Raw genomic sequence first — 14133 nt, forward strand, 5'->3', positions numbered from 1 at the left:
TCTAGAAAACCAGGGAAATGGTATGGTCAAAGGCTAAAATGACAGTCTTAACACTCTCCAATAAACTTATTGTTTTACCTATCAGTCAATCATAAATATTTTTAGTAAATCCAATAATCTCTTTTCTATACTTTAACTTTATAACTTTTTAACTAAAGTCTGCCTAATGATTAAAAAGTTGTCAAAAAAAAAGTTAGAAATAAAATAAAATCAAAATTAAATTAAGCTTTAATCATATTATATCTTTAATGATAATAAAATCTATTAACTGTGCGTTTTTTCACTATAAAAATACTTAAAAACTTAATTAACTTAGTATTTGTTGAATGGATATTAATATTTTAGGGTTTATTTTTTAGTTACCCTTCTTTTTTTGTAGAGTACTTTGACCTTATATCCCTGGCAAAAATGGCCATAGCTGACCAAGTGTTATTGCTTTTTAATTTGGCGACAATTTGGCCCATTTAACAATGACTTGACATGCCAACAATTCATTGGAATCGTCCTATTCCCATTCCCATTCCCATTTTCATACTCATTTTCCTTATTGTCCCGGACAGCTGCTCCCGTTCACTTTGAGAAAGTAGGCGCCGCCGCTGCCCAGAAGACTGGGACTCTGGCGGCAGGTGCGGCCGGCGGACGTTTCGGCTACCGTGGGGCGGTGCCACGCCCCGCTTCCGCAGGCCTAACTGCGCCCAGCGAAGAATCCGAGTCGGAGACGACGGCCAATGCCCAGAACAACAACCACAATCAGAACAATAATAGTCGCGGAGCGGGAAATGGTCCCGTATTGGTGAGCAATCGTGAGTATCGAACGGAAAAGTCCCCATTTCGGCCTCCAATAAAACTCCCCTTCGATGTGCCCGCAGTGAAACGGCGCTCCAAGAGCGCACACGCCGGGCGATCCGGCGATGGGGATCTCAAAATAGCCCAGCCCAAGACGCTGACGTTCAACCTGAACCAGAACACCACCATCGAGTACCAGCGGCGGCAGTTCTTCGGCGAGATAGCGGACGACACGTCGGGCTCCGGATCGGGATTGGGATCTGGGTCGGGATCGGTGTCGGTGTCGGGATCGAGGGCTATGCAGCCGCGCTATAACTACAACAACCTGGCCAGCATGCATGCCAATGTCATGTGAGTGATACCCATTTAAATAAAATTATAATCGAACATATGCATATAATCAAAACGGAACTATAAAACCTTGCAAAATATTGATTAACAAAAAACTGGAAGCAAATATCTTAATTTACTAACTAATGATATATGAATACACATTTAAACATTAGGGACTTTTTTCTTTCTATCATAATAAACTTAAAATATTGTTAAACCTTATAAAAGCGTTGAAACTTAGAGTTGTCAACTTTTTATAGTTAAACGAGGGGACGAGAAAATACCACATAATATATATTTACTTCTATGTAATCTGAAGGTTCACATTAAAATTTGATTTAAAAATACTTAAAAACAAGTTTATAAGTAAGTACTACGTACTTACTGATAAGTATTTGCAAATAATTTATAAAAATCCTAACAATATGAGAAAACTTATTAAAAATATTTTACTGTTATTACAACTTACAATAATTCGAACCCCTTCCTTGACCTTTCACAGAGTTCGCCCCACACCGCGACCCACTCCAGCCAGCTATGCCAAGTTCACCCTGCAGACGGTGAGCCTTCCAAGGCCGGAGTACCCGGTGGCCATCAGCCTGACAGCCACCACACCGACCACGCCCAGCAGCAGTGTGCAGTCGCCGGTGCCCGCCCATTCGACAGGTGCCCGGGCCAAGGACATCTCCACCAACTCGCGACAGCATCCCCTGACCTCTGTGCATGTCCAACCGCAGTCGCGTCACCTCGACCAGAAGAGCGTGAAGCAGCTGACAAACAACTCCACGCGACGAGGCTTCTCTGGCAGCCGGGAGATTAGTGCCGATTCGGGTATAGCCAGCATGGACATGGCCATGGACAGCAGCTCGGGCAGCTCGGTGGGTTCCAAGAGGAGTCGCAGCCGGCCTAGGAACCTCAAGATGGTGATGAGTGGCCGGCACACTTTCGAGGTGCGCGATGCCGATGATCCGCCCTCCAGTGAGTCCAACTCCTTTGTAGAGCCACTGGCACTTCCCAAGTTGCCCACTGATGGCAGTCAGAGTATCCCTCTACCCTTACTGGGCCTGGTGCGATCCAATACGGTGTTGAGTCGCGAGAGCTACGAGCGTCGCCAGGCGGTGACCCCAGGATCCCAGGATCATCAGGATCAGCGAGATGGCGAAGCGGAAAAGCCCAAGAACAGTGGCTCCGATGAGAGCGAAAGTGTGGACGAGGAGAAGCTCTACCTGGACTCGTCCACCTCCGAGAAGAGTGCCAAAAACCATCACAGTCAGTCCTCGGTGGCCTCCACTTGGCGCCTGCAGGCGGGTGAGTCTCTGGCCGCCCAGGATTGCAGCAGCATGAGCATGAGCATAAGCAGCGATACCCAGGCACCGGAGAACGCCAGGGATATTGACAAGGAGGAGGACATGTCCCTGGCTCTGGATGAGATCAGTATGGTCAACACCGACATGCAGTTTAGCACAATCTGTAAGTGGTTTCTATCCTACTGTAGAGATAAATATTAATCACTTCTAATCCCCGCCAGCTTCGATGACGGAAACCCCACCCAGAGTGGGTCAGGAGCCGCTGCTCAATCTCCACCTGGTGGACAATAGGGAGGCGGGCGCATCTCGTCCCCGCTCTTTCAACAATGCCCTGAATGAATCCAAATTCGCTGAGTTGGCCCTGGCCAGCAGTAGTTGCCTCCTGCTGGACGATGAGACCTCGCCCACGGATAGCTTGGTCAGCAGCACCGAGGATTCCGAGGAGGCGGGTGGCAAGCTGCAGAAGCACAAGCTGAATGAGGAGCGTCAGCAGAAGGACATAGACGACATCGATATAGATGATATATCCCCGATCCTGGAACTGGATCTTGATCCTCCAGGCGGCCGCAGTCCCATTTCCCCGGGCACACCCACTCACGCCTCCCATTCCCTGTCCTTGGGTTCGGATTGCGGAAATCTCATAGATGATGAGATCGCCGACCAGCCGGCTTTGCTGTGCAACAGCGAGGCCCACGAGGTGGCCACGGATACGCCCACTTTGATGGAAACGCTCACCCACACCCAGACAGGATCGCTGCGATCCCTGAAGAGCCAGTCCAAGGCTCGAACAGCTCTGCAGCAGGCCATCGAGCTGAGTTTGCGGACTCCGGCTTCGGTGCGAAAGGCGGTGATGGATCGTGCTGAGTCCCTGGATACCCTATCGCCCTGCGAATCCATCTGCTCCGATGACCTGATGATGGACTTCGATATGAACAGCAGTGTGGACTCCATCGATCACATGGCCAATGCCACGGGACGCAGTCGTAGTGGCTCGGATCTGAACAGGATTGGTCAGGAGATAGATCCCATGCAGGCGGAGACGGAGGCGGAGCTGCTTTCGGAACTGGAGCGCAAGGGCAGCGATGTGATGAAGGAGCTGAATACCTTGCTGAGGGGAAGGCGGCAGCGCGGAGGACCCAGGGAGAGGATAAGGTGAGTTTTGAAGTCCCAAAGATATTCAAATTTTAAATACCTAACATATTATAACATAATTTTCCGAATATTAGAAAATTCCACAAGTAAAACTAGATATGGAATATAAGATTTTTAAACATTTTATCTAGTGTGGATTTTTTGATTCATATAATTTAATTTGCTTCCTTACATGAGTGATCAAATTATATGAATATGATCAAAAGTCCAATCGAACTTTTATACCCCAAGGGATGATTAAATAGGTCAGGCTATAAAACAGCCCTAAGATACGTATATGTATGGTCTCACGTAGCTCGGCGTCTCAACCACCAATCATACTTGAAATATGCCGTCCCGCCCTCTATTTCATCAGTTGAAAGGGATCTCTGGTTTTTGGAACTGTTTCGATTACCCTTACCTAGCCGAAGCTAATTGAATTGCCTGCATTGCATCCGAAAACGCGGTGGCGGCGGTGGTTCTTTGAATCGCCTTTGATTTGGTTTTATTAGCCCTGCACTTGGCAGGCGGCCAGTGACTGTTGGAACATTATTAAGTGCATTTTCCCGGCAGTTTCCTCCTCCTGCCCCTCGACAACCCCATTTCACTTGAGGTGCTGCAAATCAATCAGCAGCCTCTCCCTCTTTTTAGCGCAGCCTTCCTCTCACTTTGGCCGCTAGACAAATTTCAGCCGGCCGGTAGAAGATTACTCAAGTTAGCCCTAGAAAGGCAGCAATTTATTGTCTTGGGGTAATAAATAAAATAATATTTGAAGCAAATGCTGAAAAGAAATAATAAATAGTTATGTAGATATAGAGCAACGAAAATATAAAGATAAATTTGTATTTAAGATAATATTTCTAGGACCGTTAGAGAAAATTAAAATCTATATAGACTGCTTACTTTGTTTTAATTTTTTTTCAATGAAGTACCTTTCAATTTATAAAATAAATATTATAGAAATTTTGTATATATATTGTGCTTGTAAATATCGTTTACCTACCCATCAATTTCTCCATGATTAATAGTGGTAATAAAAAACCCCCTGTTCTCTTTAGTGTTAACTCAAATTGCCAAGCACATCCAGGAATATTCATCAATCGATTTAGCTACCAAAGCAAACAGTCGGTGAATCTCACGTGTTTGCTTGTTTGCTTGCTCCTCTGTTTGCCAAAGGGCGCTCTGGGGTTAATCAAATGCAATTTACTTTGGCCAACTCACAGCTTTGGCATGGCACGCCCTTCTTCCTTCCCCTTCGCCCCGCCCACTTTTGCTTTAAGGGTAAATGGAAATGGAAATTGAAATTAGCCCAAAATTAGACAGACATCAGTGGGACAGCCAAAGGGACTGGGACAGGTTGCAACTCACAGGTTCGTCTGTGTTTGCCAAAGGTTACTCCAATGGCGAGTCCATTGGCGTCTCCATCCATATCCATCCGACAGTCCCATTCCCATTACCATTGCAGTTCCCGTTGTCGGTCCCAATTGCCGTGTTTTAGCGCCGGCTACCAGAAAGAGAAGGGGATATCCATTGGGGCATGTTTATGGCCAAAATGCTGCAGCCAGCAACAACAACAACCACTCTGTGTGGGCCTTGTGCATTCTGGGCGAAGCCAAAGCCAAAGACGCGACCAACGGCAACGGCACTTGGCATTTCCAATTGTCTATGCCTCCCACCACCACCTCTCCTTTTCTTTGGCACAGAAAAAAATATTATTAATATTTGGATATCAAAAAAGTATTCTTTCTTCTACAAATAAGACTTGATAAAACAAGATATCCCACAGTTCAACATTCTTAATATAATAACTGAATTTCTGAATTCAATAACTTGAGTTTTTTTAGTCCGATTTAGACGTGGGATACCTCTATGAATTTGTAGTTGAATTCTCTTACTTCCTACATTAAAAATGATCTTTTTGACGAGGGTCAAAATTTTGACCTATTCTTATGTTTAAATAATTCGTAATTCCAACGATTTTCACAATGGCCCCCAAAACTCAACTTCTAAATTCCATAACTTCAGTTTTTCGAACCCGATTTAAACGTGGGATACCTCTATGAACTCGTGTTTGAATTCTCTTAAATTGTACATTAAAAATTTCCTTTTTGACGAAGGTCAAAATTTTACCCCATCTTCATGCTTGAATTGTTCCTGATTTAAATGGTTTTCAGTATAGGCCCCAAAAACTGAACTTATAAATTCCATAGCTTGAGTTTTTCAAAACCGATTTAGACGTGGGATACCTCTATGAATTCGTTGTAGAATTCTCTTATATTCTACATTAATAACTTTCTTTTTGACGAATGTCAAAATTTTAGGCCATTTTCATGTTCGATTTAACTGTATTTCCAATGGTTTTAACAATGGGGCCCAAAAACAGAACTTCTAAATTCGATAACTTGAGTTCTTCAAACCCGATACAGACATGGGATGCCTTTATGATTTTGTGATTGAATTCTCGTAAAATCTACATTTAAAATTTACATTTTAAAGAGGGTCAAAGTTTTAACTCATTTCATGTTCGATTTATTCGTAATTTTAATGAAGCTAAGATCCATAACTAGAGTTCTTAAAATACGATTTAGACGTTGGATACCCCTACGAATTTATGGATACACGTGCAGTATTATTTTTTTTGTCCCGACCGTTGGTATATTTCAACTGTCCCCCCCTTTTTTTAGAATTCTTACTATTATAAGACTTTCTCTCTGTGTGGCATTCCCGTCTCCATCTATGGCAGCTCCAGACTGTGTCTTGGCTTTTTGGCCAAATCGTGGTCGTAGTTAAGATAACATTTTGATTTTGGCCGGAGACTTGATGGCGAGCGCCGCATTCTTTTGTCATGGCAACGAACTAGCAACAGTCACAACAGCAACAGCAACACTGGCAACAGTCGCAACAGCAACAACAACCGGCAACGGCACGACGTCAACATCGATGGAGTCGTTCCTGGCTCTGGCCAAAAGTTGGGAAAACTTTATTGCTAGGAAAATCAATTGTCTGCCTCTACATAAAGACGGGTGAATATATGTGAACCTGTTTCGCAGCCAACAGCCAAATAACTGCAAAGTGCCGCTGGCTATGGCTAAATGTGTTGTTGCGGTTTAACCTGTCACTCGATGGATCCAATAGATGCGCCTGCGTCGGGACATTGGCTTTTCTTTTTTACCCAAGCCAAGCTAGTAGCCAACATTAGAAGGCCAATCTGGAGAGAGGCAGCTGCAGATACTCTCTAAAAGCATAAAGCCACCAGTCACATGCAAAACCGCACTTGTGGATTAACCTTGAGACTGGCTTCGGCCGCCTGGCCAGTGCATGAGTCATATATACAATAACGGCCAGCTCCCCTCGCTCCGCCTCCCCTTTCTCAGAAAGTGCTGAATAAGCCCACTCAATCTGAGTTATTATTACCTCTCAGTTAACCCGCTCACGCGGATGCAACCAACGCCGCATTGTGATCCCCATCTCGGCATTCCGGCTGCATAAATATTATGGCTATTGCTCTTGTCTGCACCACCAAGAGATGTGGCTTTCTTTCGTTGTTTTTGTTGGTTAGCCAGCATCGTCTAACGGCTGTGCCACACACTCTGAGAACGTTAACAAAAGCGGCCCAGACCCACACGGCCAACTCTTTCGGCCCACCAGCAACATTCTTACCACTGCCTGCCGTTCATGTTGCTCGTGTGAGCGGTGTTGCTGCTGCTGTTGTAGATGTTGCTGTTGCTGTTGCTGGTGGGAACGTTGGAGCAGCGAAACATTGGTAACAACAGCAACCAATTACAGTGGAACTAATTCAGATTTTTCAAAGGTTTTTGAAAATAATTAATTTTTTAAATAAAGGCAAAAGGTTGTCCTGTTCAAGTTTACAATCCTTATTTTTAACAAAAAAAATTTTTTTTTATTTATAAAAAATGAAAAGAAAATCACAATCCATTTTTAAATACAAATTGGTTTTTGAATTTAATTTATATTGGTATATTAAAATATTTCCTATATTAATAGAAGGCCTTAAAAGTAATATACATCAGGTCTTAAAACCCTTTAATTTATAACTATCTCCAAATAAATTAAATTATATTCTGCTTTACTATAAGGGCTAAAGCCAAGCTTAAGATCGGAAAATATGTTTTTATTTCTTATATCGATCCTAGCGAACCACTGTCATGTTCCATTACCATATCATACCACTCCATCAGCACTCCAACTTCGATTTGGGCTCCAGTATTAAACAAGATCTCAAAGAGTGCGGTTCGGCTTGTGAGTGCTGTGCGGTTAGCATTCCGACATAATAATAAATTATATTCGTAATCCAATATCATACCATCAGCAATATCGGCTTAAAGAGCGCTGCCAATAAAGGCAATTGTAGATTGCTAAATTGTGCAAGAGCCGTTGTTCGAGAAGCGCGTGGGAGCTATTACGTAGTCCCATAAAATTGCGTTGTTAATAACCGAAACAACATATAAAAAACCAAAATAACCAAAAGCCAGAGCCAGTGACCGCAGGCAGTCGTCGCCTCCAGTGATACGCACTGTTGCCTCTTCCATGCCACAGATACAGATACTACCTGCACAGCCAAAGCTTCAGATTGGGATACAGATACAGATACAAAGAGGCGGTCCAACGCCGACGCCATCGAACGACCAGCTTTCATAACAAAAGACACGCCGCGGGGCACAAGTGTCAATGAAAAGAGCGTTTTGCCTGGGATACATTTCGCATTTGGCCTAGACCCGCAGATTCGAGTGAGTAGAAGCAGTACGGTGGGACATCCATAAAATGAATATTCTATAAGTTAAGCTTCTTTATCTAACAACGAAAATAACCCAGCATTTTAGGTGTCATTTCCATGAAAGATATTGTCAAAAAATGATTTTAATTACCTCTCTACTGATCTTATAATTAATGAAAAATGATGCTATTATTTTATTATTGTTGTCTTTTCGACAAAATACAATTTATTTAGTAAATTGATACATCTTTATACAGAAAATGTCCTATCTTTCCAAGAACCAACTATGTCACAAGCTCTGGACTGATTTTCAGAATCGCCACTGTAGTTGAGTTCTCTAGTACATTACGTATTTCAGGAATGAATTGTCGGGCCACAAAGGTAGACAGAAGCTACAGAAAGCCCAGAAACCTTAGCCAAGTGGTAGCCAAAGTGGGTGATGATTTCCGCTCTTAGCTTTGCGTAATTCGATATGCAACCGGGGGCAGAAGCGAAAAAAAGGGGAAGGCAGCAGGGGTAGGCCCTACACAATGGGCTGAAAGTGTGTCACATGCAAATGCAGGCAACGTTTGGAAAATCTTTTGGAATTTGATGCCATAAACGTAACAATTACAGATATCAGGCACATAAAGAAAGGGGCATCCGGGGGTCGAGGTGGCCCCTTTTATGGCTTTGCAGCCACTTCAAGTTCAGTTGCATTTGCGACGCGTTCAGGTTTTGGTTACGGATACGAGTACGAGTACGGGTTCCCATCTCCATCTCCAGCTCCACAGCCATCGCCATGCATAATTCAACAGAATGTTTGCCACACAAACTACCAACATACCATCGAGTGCAAATACAGATACAGATAACTGCTGCTGCCGCTGCTGTAGGCTCGGCCTCTGCCTACCTTCCTATCTACCTGTCTGCCTCGAAAGTGCTCCCCAACTCCGAATTCCCCAGCCCCAAAACACTGTCTCTGGGCATATCCCCATCTTAACCATCGTTGATCATCATCCTCGGCTCGCACACTTGAAAAAATGTGGCCTAAGCATATTTGAGTTCGAAATTATTGCTTCTATTAGGATCATCTGACCTAACCTTTGAAATGATATTTCTAAAAGAAGATTTAAAAAACTCTAAAATAATAAATTATTTTGCTTTGGAACTGGAATATTTGTGAAAATGTTGATGGCTTAGCTGGGAATCTTAACTTTTACAACTTGGATTATTTTGTTTTTAATATCTTAAGATAGTATGACTATGATATGATTATGATCATATTATGATCTTAAATGAAAAGTTGATACCTTAACTTGTGCTCCAATGCAATGAAATTTTGAACCTTGGGCTGTACAACTAGGAATATTTGTTTCTGACATAATAAGATCATAATGGACCTGAAAATTGTTGATCCCTTGACTTAGATCAAGTTTTTCTCTGCGTGGAGGACGTAGAACTCTGCGCATGCGAGATACACACCGGATTCTCATCAGAGGCGGCCGTGTGAGAATGTTGGTTATTTCTTTATTTTTTATGGCCATTACCATTACTTGCGTGGCTTGCAGCTCGCGCCCCCTTCCCGGGGCCTCTAATGAAGCTGCCTTTCCATTTCCACTTCCCCTTCCTACATGTAAGATAGGTACTATACCACATGTGTGCAGCCCCCAAAGGTCTGCGACTCTATGACAAATGACGTTTCGCCGCACAAATTGATAGGTACCGTTGGGAAGTGAAGTTCGAGTAGTGCACGTCAACGCCTCAACTTCATGGATCGCCATACGATTGTGATTACTTGTCATTGTTGGATGGCGACTGCTAACTGTTGTATGTTGCAGCCAAACCCAGTGAGCCAAGTTGGCGATAGTTGCCGTTGGCAGTGGCGCGTGTGGAGTCACAAATGAGACACATTTGTACTAAATGTGTAGAAAGGTAGCTGAAAAGCAGGTGCGTAGCCACGGGCCAACTTCGGGGGAAACCTTATCATCGGAAATGAAAGAAAACGATGTGCTTTAACCCTCAACACGTAACACAATAAACACGTATACGAAATCATTTCACTGCCATATCTAGATCTTATATTCAAATTTCGTGGTAAATAGGTCTTTTTGTCATTTACATACAGCTAAAAGAAGTTAAAGAGACTATTAGATAAACATGTTTAAAATAATAAACAAATATTTATGTTTATGTTTATATTTTTAAAAGAGGAACGTGAGAAAAAATATTTTTTTAAGGTTCAAAATATAATAAATCATAGAGATCATGATCTCACATGTTCCACAAAACATAAATATATGTTTATTATTTTAAACATGTTTAACTTCTTTAGCTTCAAGCATGGAATATTTTATAATATTCAGTAATTTCCAAAAGGGATCCAAGTTATTTTTAAAGATCCCATTATTTAAGACGTACTTTAAATATTTTAGAAATGGCAGTGCATTAGTAATGCCATATGTCGTTAAAGCTCCTCCCTATATGCATGGAGATACAAATCCATTTGCTGCACTTGCTGCAATGACGGGCATTTTGTCGTCTGACAATCGGTTTGTTTTTTGTTTAGAGTACGAAATATCCGGCACTGCCGCCTGCCGAGTTTCGCTGAATTGAGTTTTGCAAAGTACTCGCATTGTTTTGATTTCGGCGGATCTTTTCGGGCCCGGTTTCTGCATTCATATTCATAGTACAAAAACCGCATAAAGTTGGCGTGCGAAACTCACAAACATGTGGAATTTTGCTGGCTCAATGGCTGTGTGCGGGATTTGGGAAAGTGTATTTTCTGTATTTTGTGTTTTATGGTTTGGACATAATGTTCACTTTAATTGCTTTTTGTTTGGAAACACTCGAGTGAATCCATTTGAACTCTTGGCTTCGGTTTGCTTGTTTCGCAAATTACCCAAATCGCTTTATTAGAAGTTAATCAGTATGGGTTTTTAATTAGTAAAGGAAAAATTTATGTTCAATTAATAGCTAATTATGTATGTTAAATTATACACAAAATACACATCCTCATACCCACTTTACAAAATTCAGAAATAATTGTATCTATTAAAAACGTAAAGTTATAACATGAAAAATCATTTTAGGGCAGGTTTTTTTATAACTTCAACTAAGCCATCTAAATTGGAAAATAAATAAAATTACCCGAATTACTCAAGAAATAAATCAATTTCTATCAGCCTCTGCTATCTTTCCAACCATCGCAGCAGGGAATTTATTATTAATTAAAACGAAAGAGTGCTGAGAACCTTTACAACGCCGCCGAGCCCAGCTTGCGGTGAAAATAGAAGGGGACCCGGAACAATAAAACATATTTTCGTACTTTCATCGCCGCTCCAGATGAGCTGAAAATTGTTCACAGTCCATTTCGTGCAGTTCGCGATCATCATCTTAATGCGGCCCCATAAACAAAGTTCGCAGACTCAAATATTCAAATTGCCGCTGTGCCAGTTCCCTGGGGCCAATTACTCTCGGAACTTACCATCTGAACTCTGATAATTAACTTCACCGGCGGAAAGTCTCACAAAATCCGTGAGATGCTCGAATTAATTTCTTTGTCGTAATGGATCCACTAACCGAAATATCGCCATGATTGCGGGTATTATGGTGGAGCCGGGATCCATTAGCCATTAACCTTTTGGATTCAGCCGTGAATAATCGAATGAGCCAACTATCATTAAATGATGTTTTCCTTTTGTTTGCTTTTCCATACGTTTTTCAACAGTTTGTTTAAATTATGGCGTAAAATTTCGAACACTGCGCATGTGTAAGAGCCCTCCTCCTCCCCAGCCACCTGCATTTTTGGGTGACTGCAACACGCAACAGTTGACTTTCACCATCCAGCTGAAAGGCAGCCGCGTCTGTGGATTTACCTCCAGCACTCATGTCGTGCAGGTTACCTGTCCCGCCACCTGACCCCTCGTTCTTCGCATTCTGCTCACCCATCTTAATTGCCCATTGACAACCGCCGGTCGGGACTCACCTGGCCAGCCCTAATCAATGGCATTTCACTTTCATTGCGAACGCGTTAATTGAAGCTGGCTAAATAATTGCAAAACAAACCCCTAAGCTAAGGCTACACTTGGCACTTTATTTGATTAAATTTAATTAAAGTATTATGAATTGAATTTGTCTATAAACTAAGAAGGAAAAAAAGCATGATAAAATAATCTAAATTTGAATATTCTTCATATTTTATGAGAAGAAAATGTTCTTGAAACATAGAAACCTATTCGTAAGGTTCTAATTTTTTACAAAAACATCTTAATCTATAATTTTAAATCTTTAAACTAAGAACAAAAAAAGAAATATGATTAAATGCTTACAATTTAAATATTCGTTTTCCTAATAAATGAGAAGAATCCGTTCTCGAAATCAAAACAAAGGTACCATCAAGCTTTCATGAAATATAGGTACGAGTAGGTTTCTTTTTTTTCGTTATATCAGAATCTTGTTCTAGGTTTTTGAGAAATTATGATAACTTGGCTTAATTTAGAGATCAAAAAAAGTTTTTTATTGTATTTCCCAACCTTAGATTTGGCAAATTTTAAAAATTATATTTTAAAGCAATAGTTATAATAGCTTCTCCCAAAACAAAACTTTTTCACAAGTTCTTATTTCCTTCAACAACACCATAAATTGTCTGAGTGTAGTGGGGTCGCACAACATTTTTCTCCAAAGTCTCCACACAGCTGTTGGTGGTCTGCGCATGACGCGATTGTGTCATTCTTGCCGAGCCACAACATGGAGCTCTAGGGTCCAGGCAACGACCCAACGGTAATTCGATTTGTCAGGCTGGGACGATGTCGGAGGCGAGTTCGGCCAGCAAATCTCCGCCCAGTGGAGTGCGAAGAGTCCGGACCGACTTGAAGACGTCGGAGAACAGATTCCTGGGGAGTAGCCAGCGGACCAGCTCACCGATGACCATCAAACAGCGGCATATCCACTACCACTATGCGACCTTTATGGCCAGCAGTGCGCCGCAGGCCAACGAAACATATCACAGGCACTCTTCGACCTTTCTTTTAAATTATGAATATATTACCTACTTATATATGTGTTAATTAATTAATCATTTTGCAACCCCATCTTTTCCAGCGCCCAGTTGCCCGCCCGTGCCACCCGCTTGCTGAACCGCTCGCGTCTCCAGGACCAACAGCTCACCGGCAACGATTCGGACAATAGCTTGAGGTCCACCCGCAGTGGAGGAGCTTCGGCAGCTGCTGCTGCCAGGAAGAGAAGCACGGCCAACTCCAGGACTTCGTCCGGCTCCACGGCCAGTCTGCCCCGCCAGCGTCACCTGCAGCAGCAGCACCTGGGGCTGGGATTGGGTGGCGCAGCCGCAGGAGGAGGAGGAGGAGGGGCAGGAGGAGGAGCTAGTGCATCCGGATCATCCGGCTATAGGTGCGGGGGCGAGCTGCACAGCTCGTCGGACGATCTGATGTTGTATGACAAGTCCTTCCGCAATGCCATGATCCAGGATGTGCTGCAGTTCAAGAAGCAGCTGCTGCGACTGCGGCGAATTCTTCAGGAGGTAAGAGGGGTCCTTTATATCCTTTTAGCATTTAGATTTATCTATCAACATTTAATAAGTATTAAACAATATTTTAATACTTATTTCTCTCGTTCATAAATAGGTTTTTTTGAGTTATTTTTGGTATATTAATTAATAAAAATTAAAAGTCTATTATATTGAAAATTGTTTATCAATAAATAATGAAACAGCTCTTAAAGTTTCATAGAAACAAAACAATTTAAAAGGATCAGGCTTGATTTTAGACTGTTTAATATCCATTAAATGCCTCTGTCGTATTTTTGTTATACTCCGTAAATTGAATCTTAAAGCCGTAATTTATT

General features: G+C 42.3%; 1 protein-coding gene across 23 annotated transcripts in view; it reads left to right on the forward strand.

The window, feature by feature from the left end:
- Positions 1–14133, forward strand: part of LOC108034946 (uncharacterized) — a 30176-nt gene that overhangs the window by 11280 nt on the left and 4763 nt on the right. For 22 of the 23 annotated variants that reach the window (XM_050886684.1, XM_050886686.1, XM_050886689.1 and 19 more), the window contains 5 exons: positions 561–803; positions 870–1137; positions 1622–2589; positions 2648–3578; positions 13375–13810. In XM_050886684.1, coding sequence (XP_050742641.1) covers positions 561–803; positions 870–1137; positions 1622–2589; positions 2648–3578; positions 13375–13810 — 2846 coding nt within the window. Of the gene's footprint in view, positions 1–560; positions 804–869; positions 1138–1621; positions 2590–2647; positions 3579–13019; positions 13283–13374; positions 13811–14133 lie in introns of those variants that run through there. The other variant, XM_044095361.2, reaches the window with a different exon arrangement.

This window comes from Drosophila biarmipes, chromosome 3L (genome assembly GCF_025231255.1).
Source record: "Drosophila biarmipes strain raj3 chromosome 3L, RU_DBia_V1.1, whole genome shotgun sequence".
Classification (NCBI taxonomy): Eukaryota; Metazoa; Arthropoda; class Insecta; order Diptera; family Drosophilidae; genus Drosophila; species Drosophila biarmipes.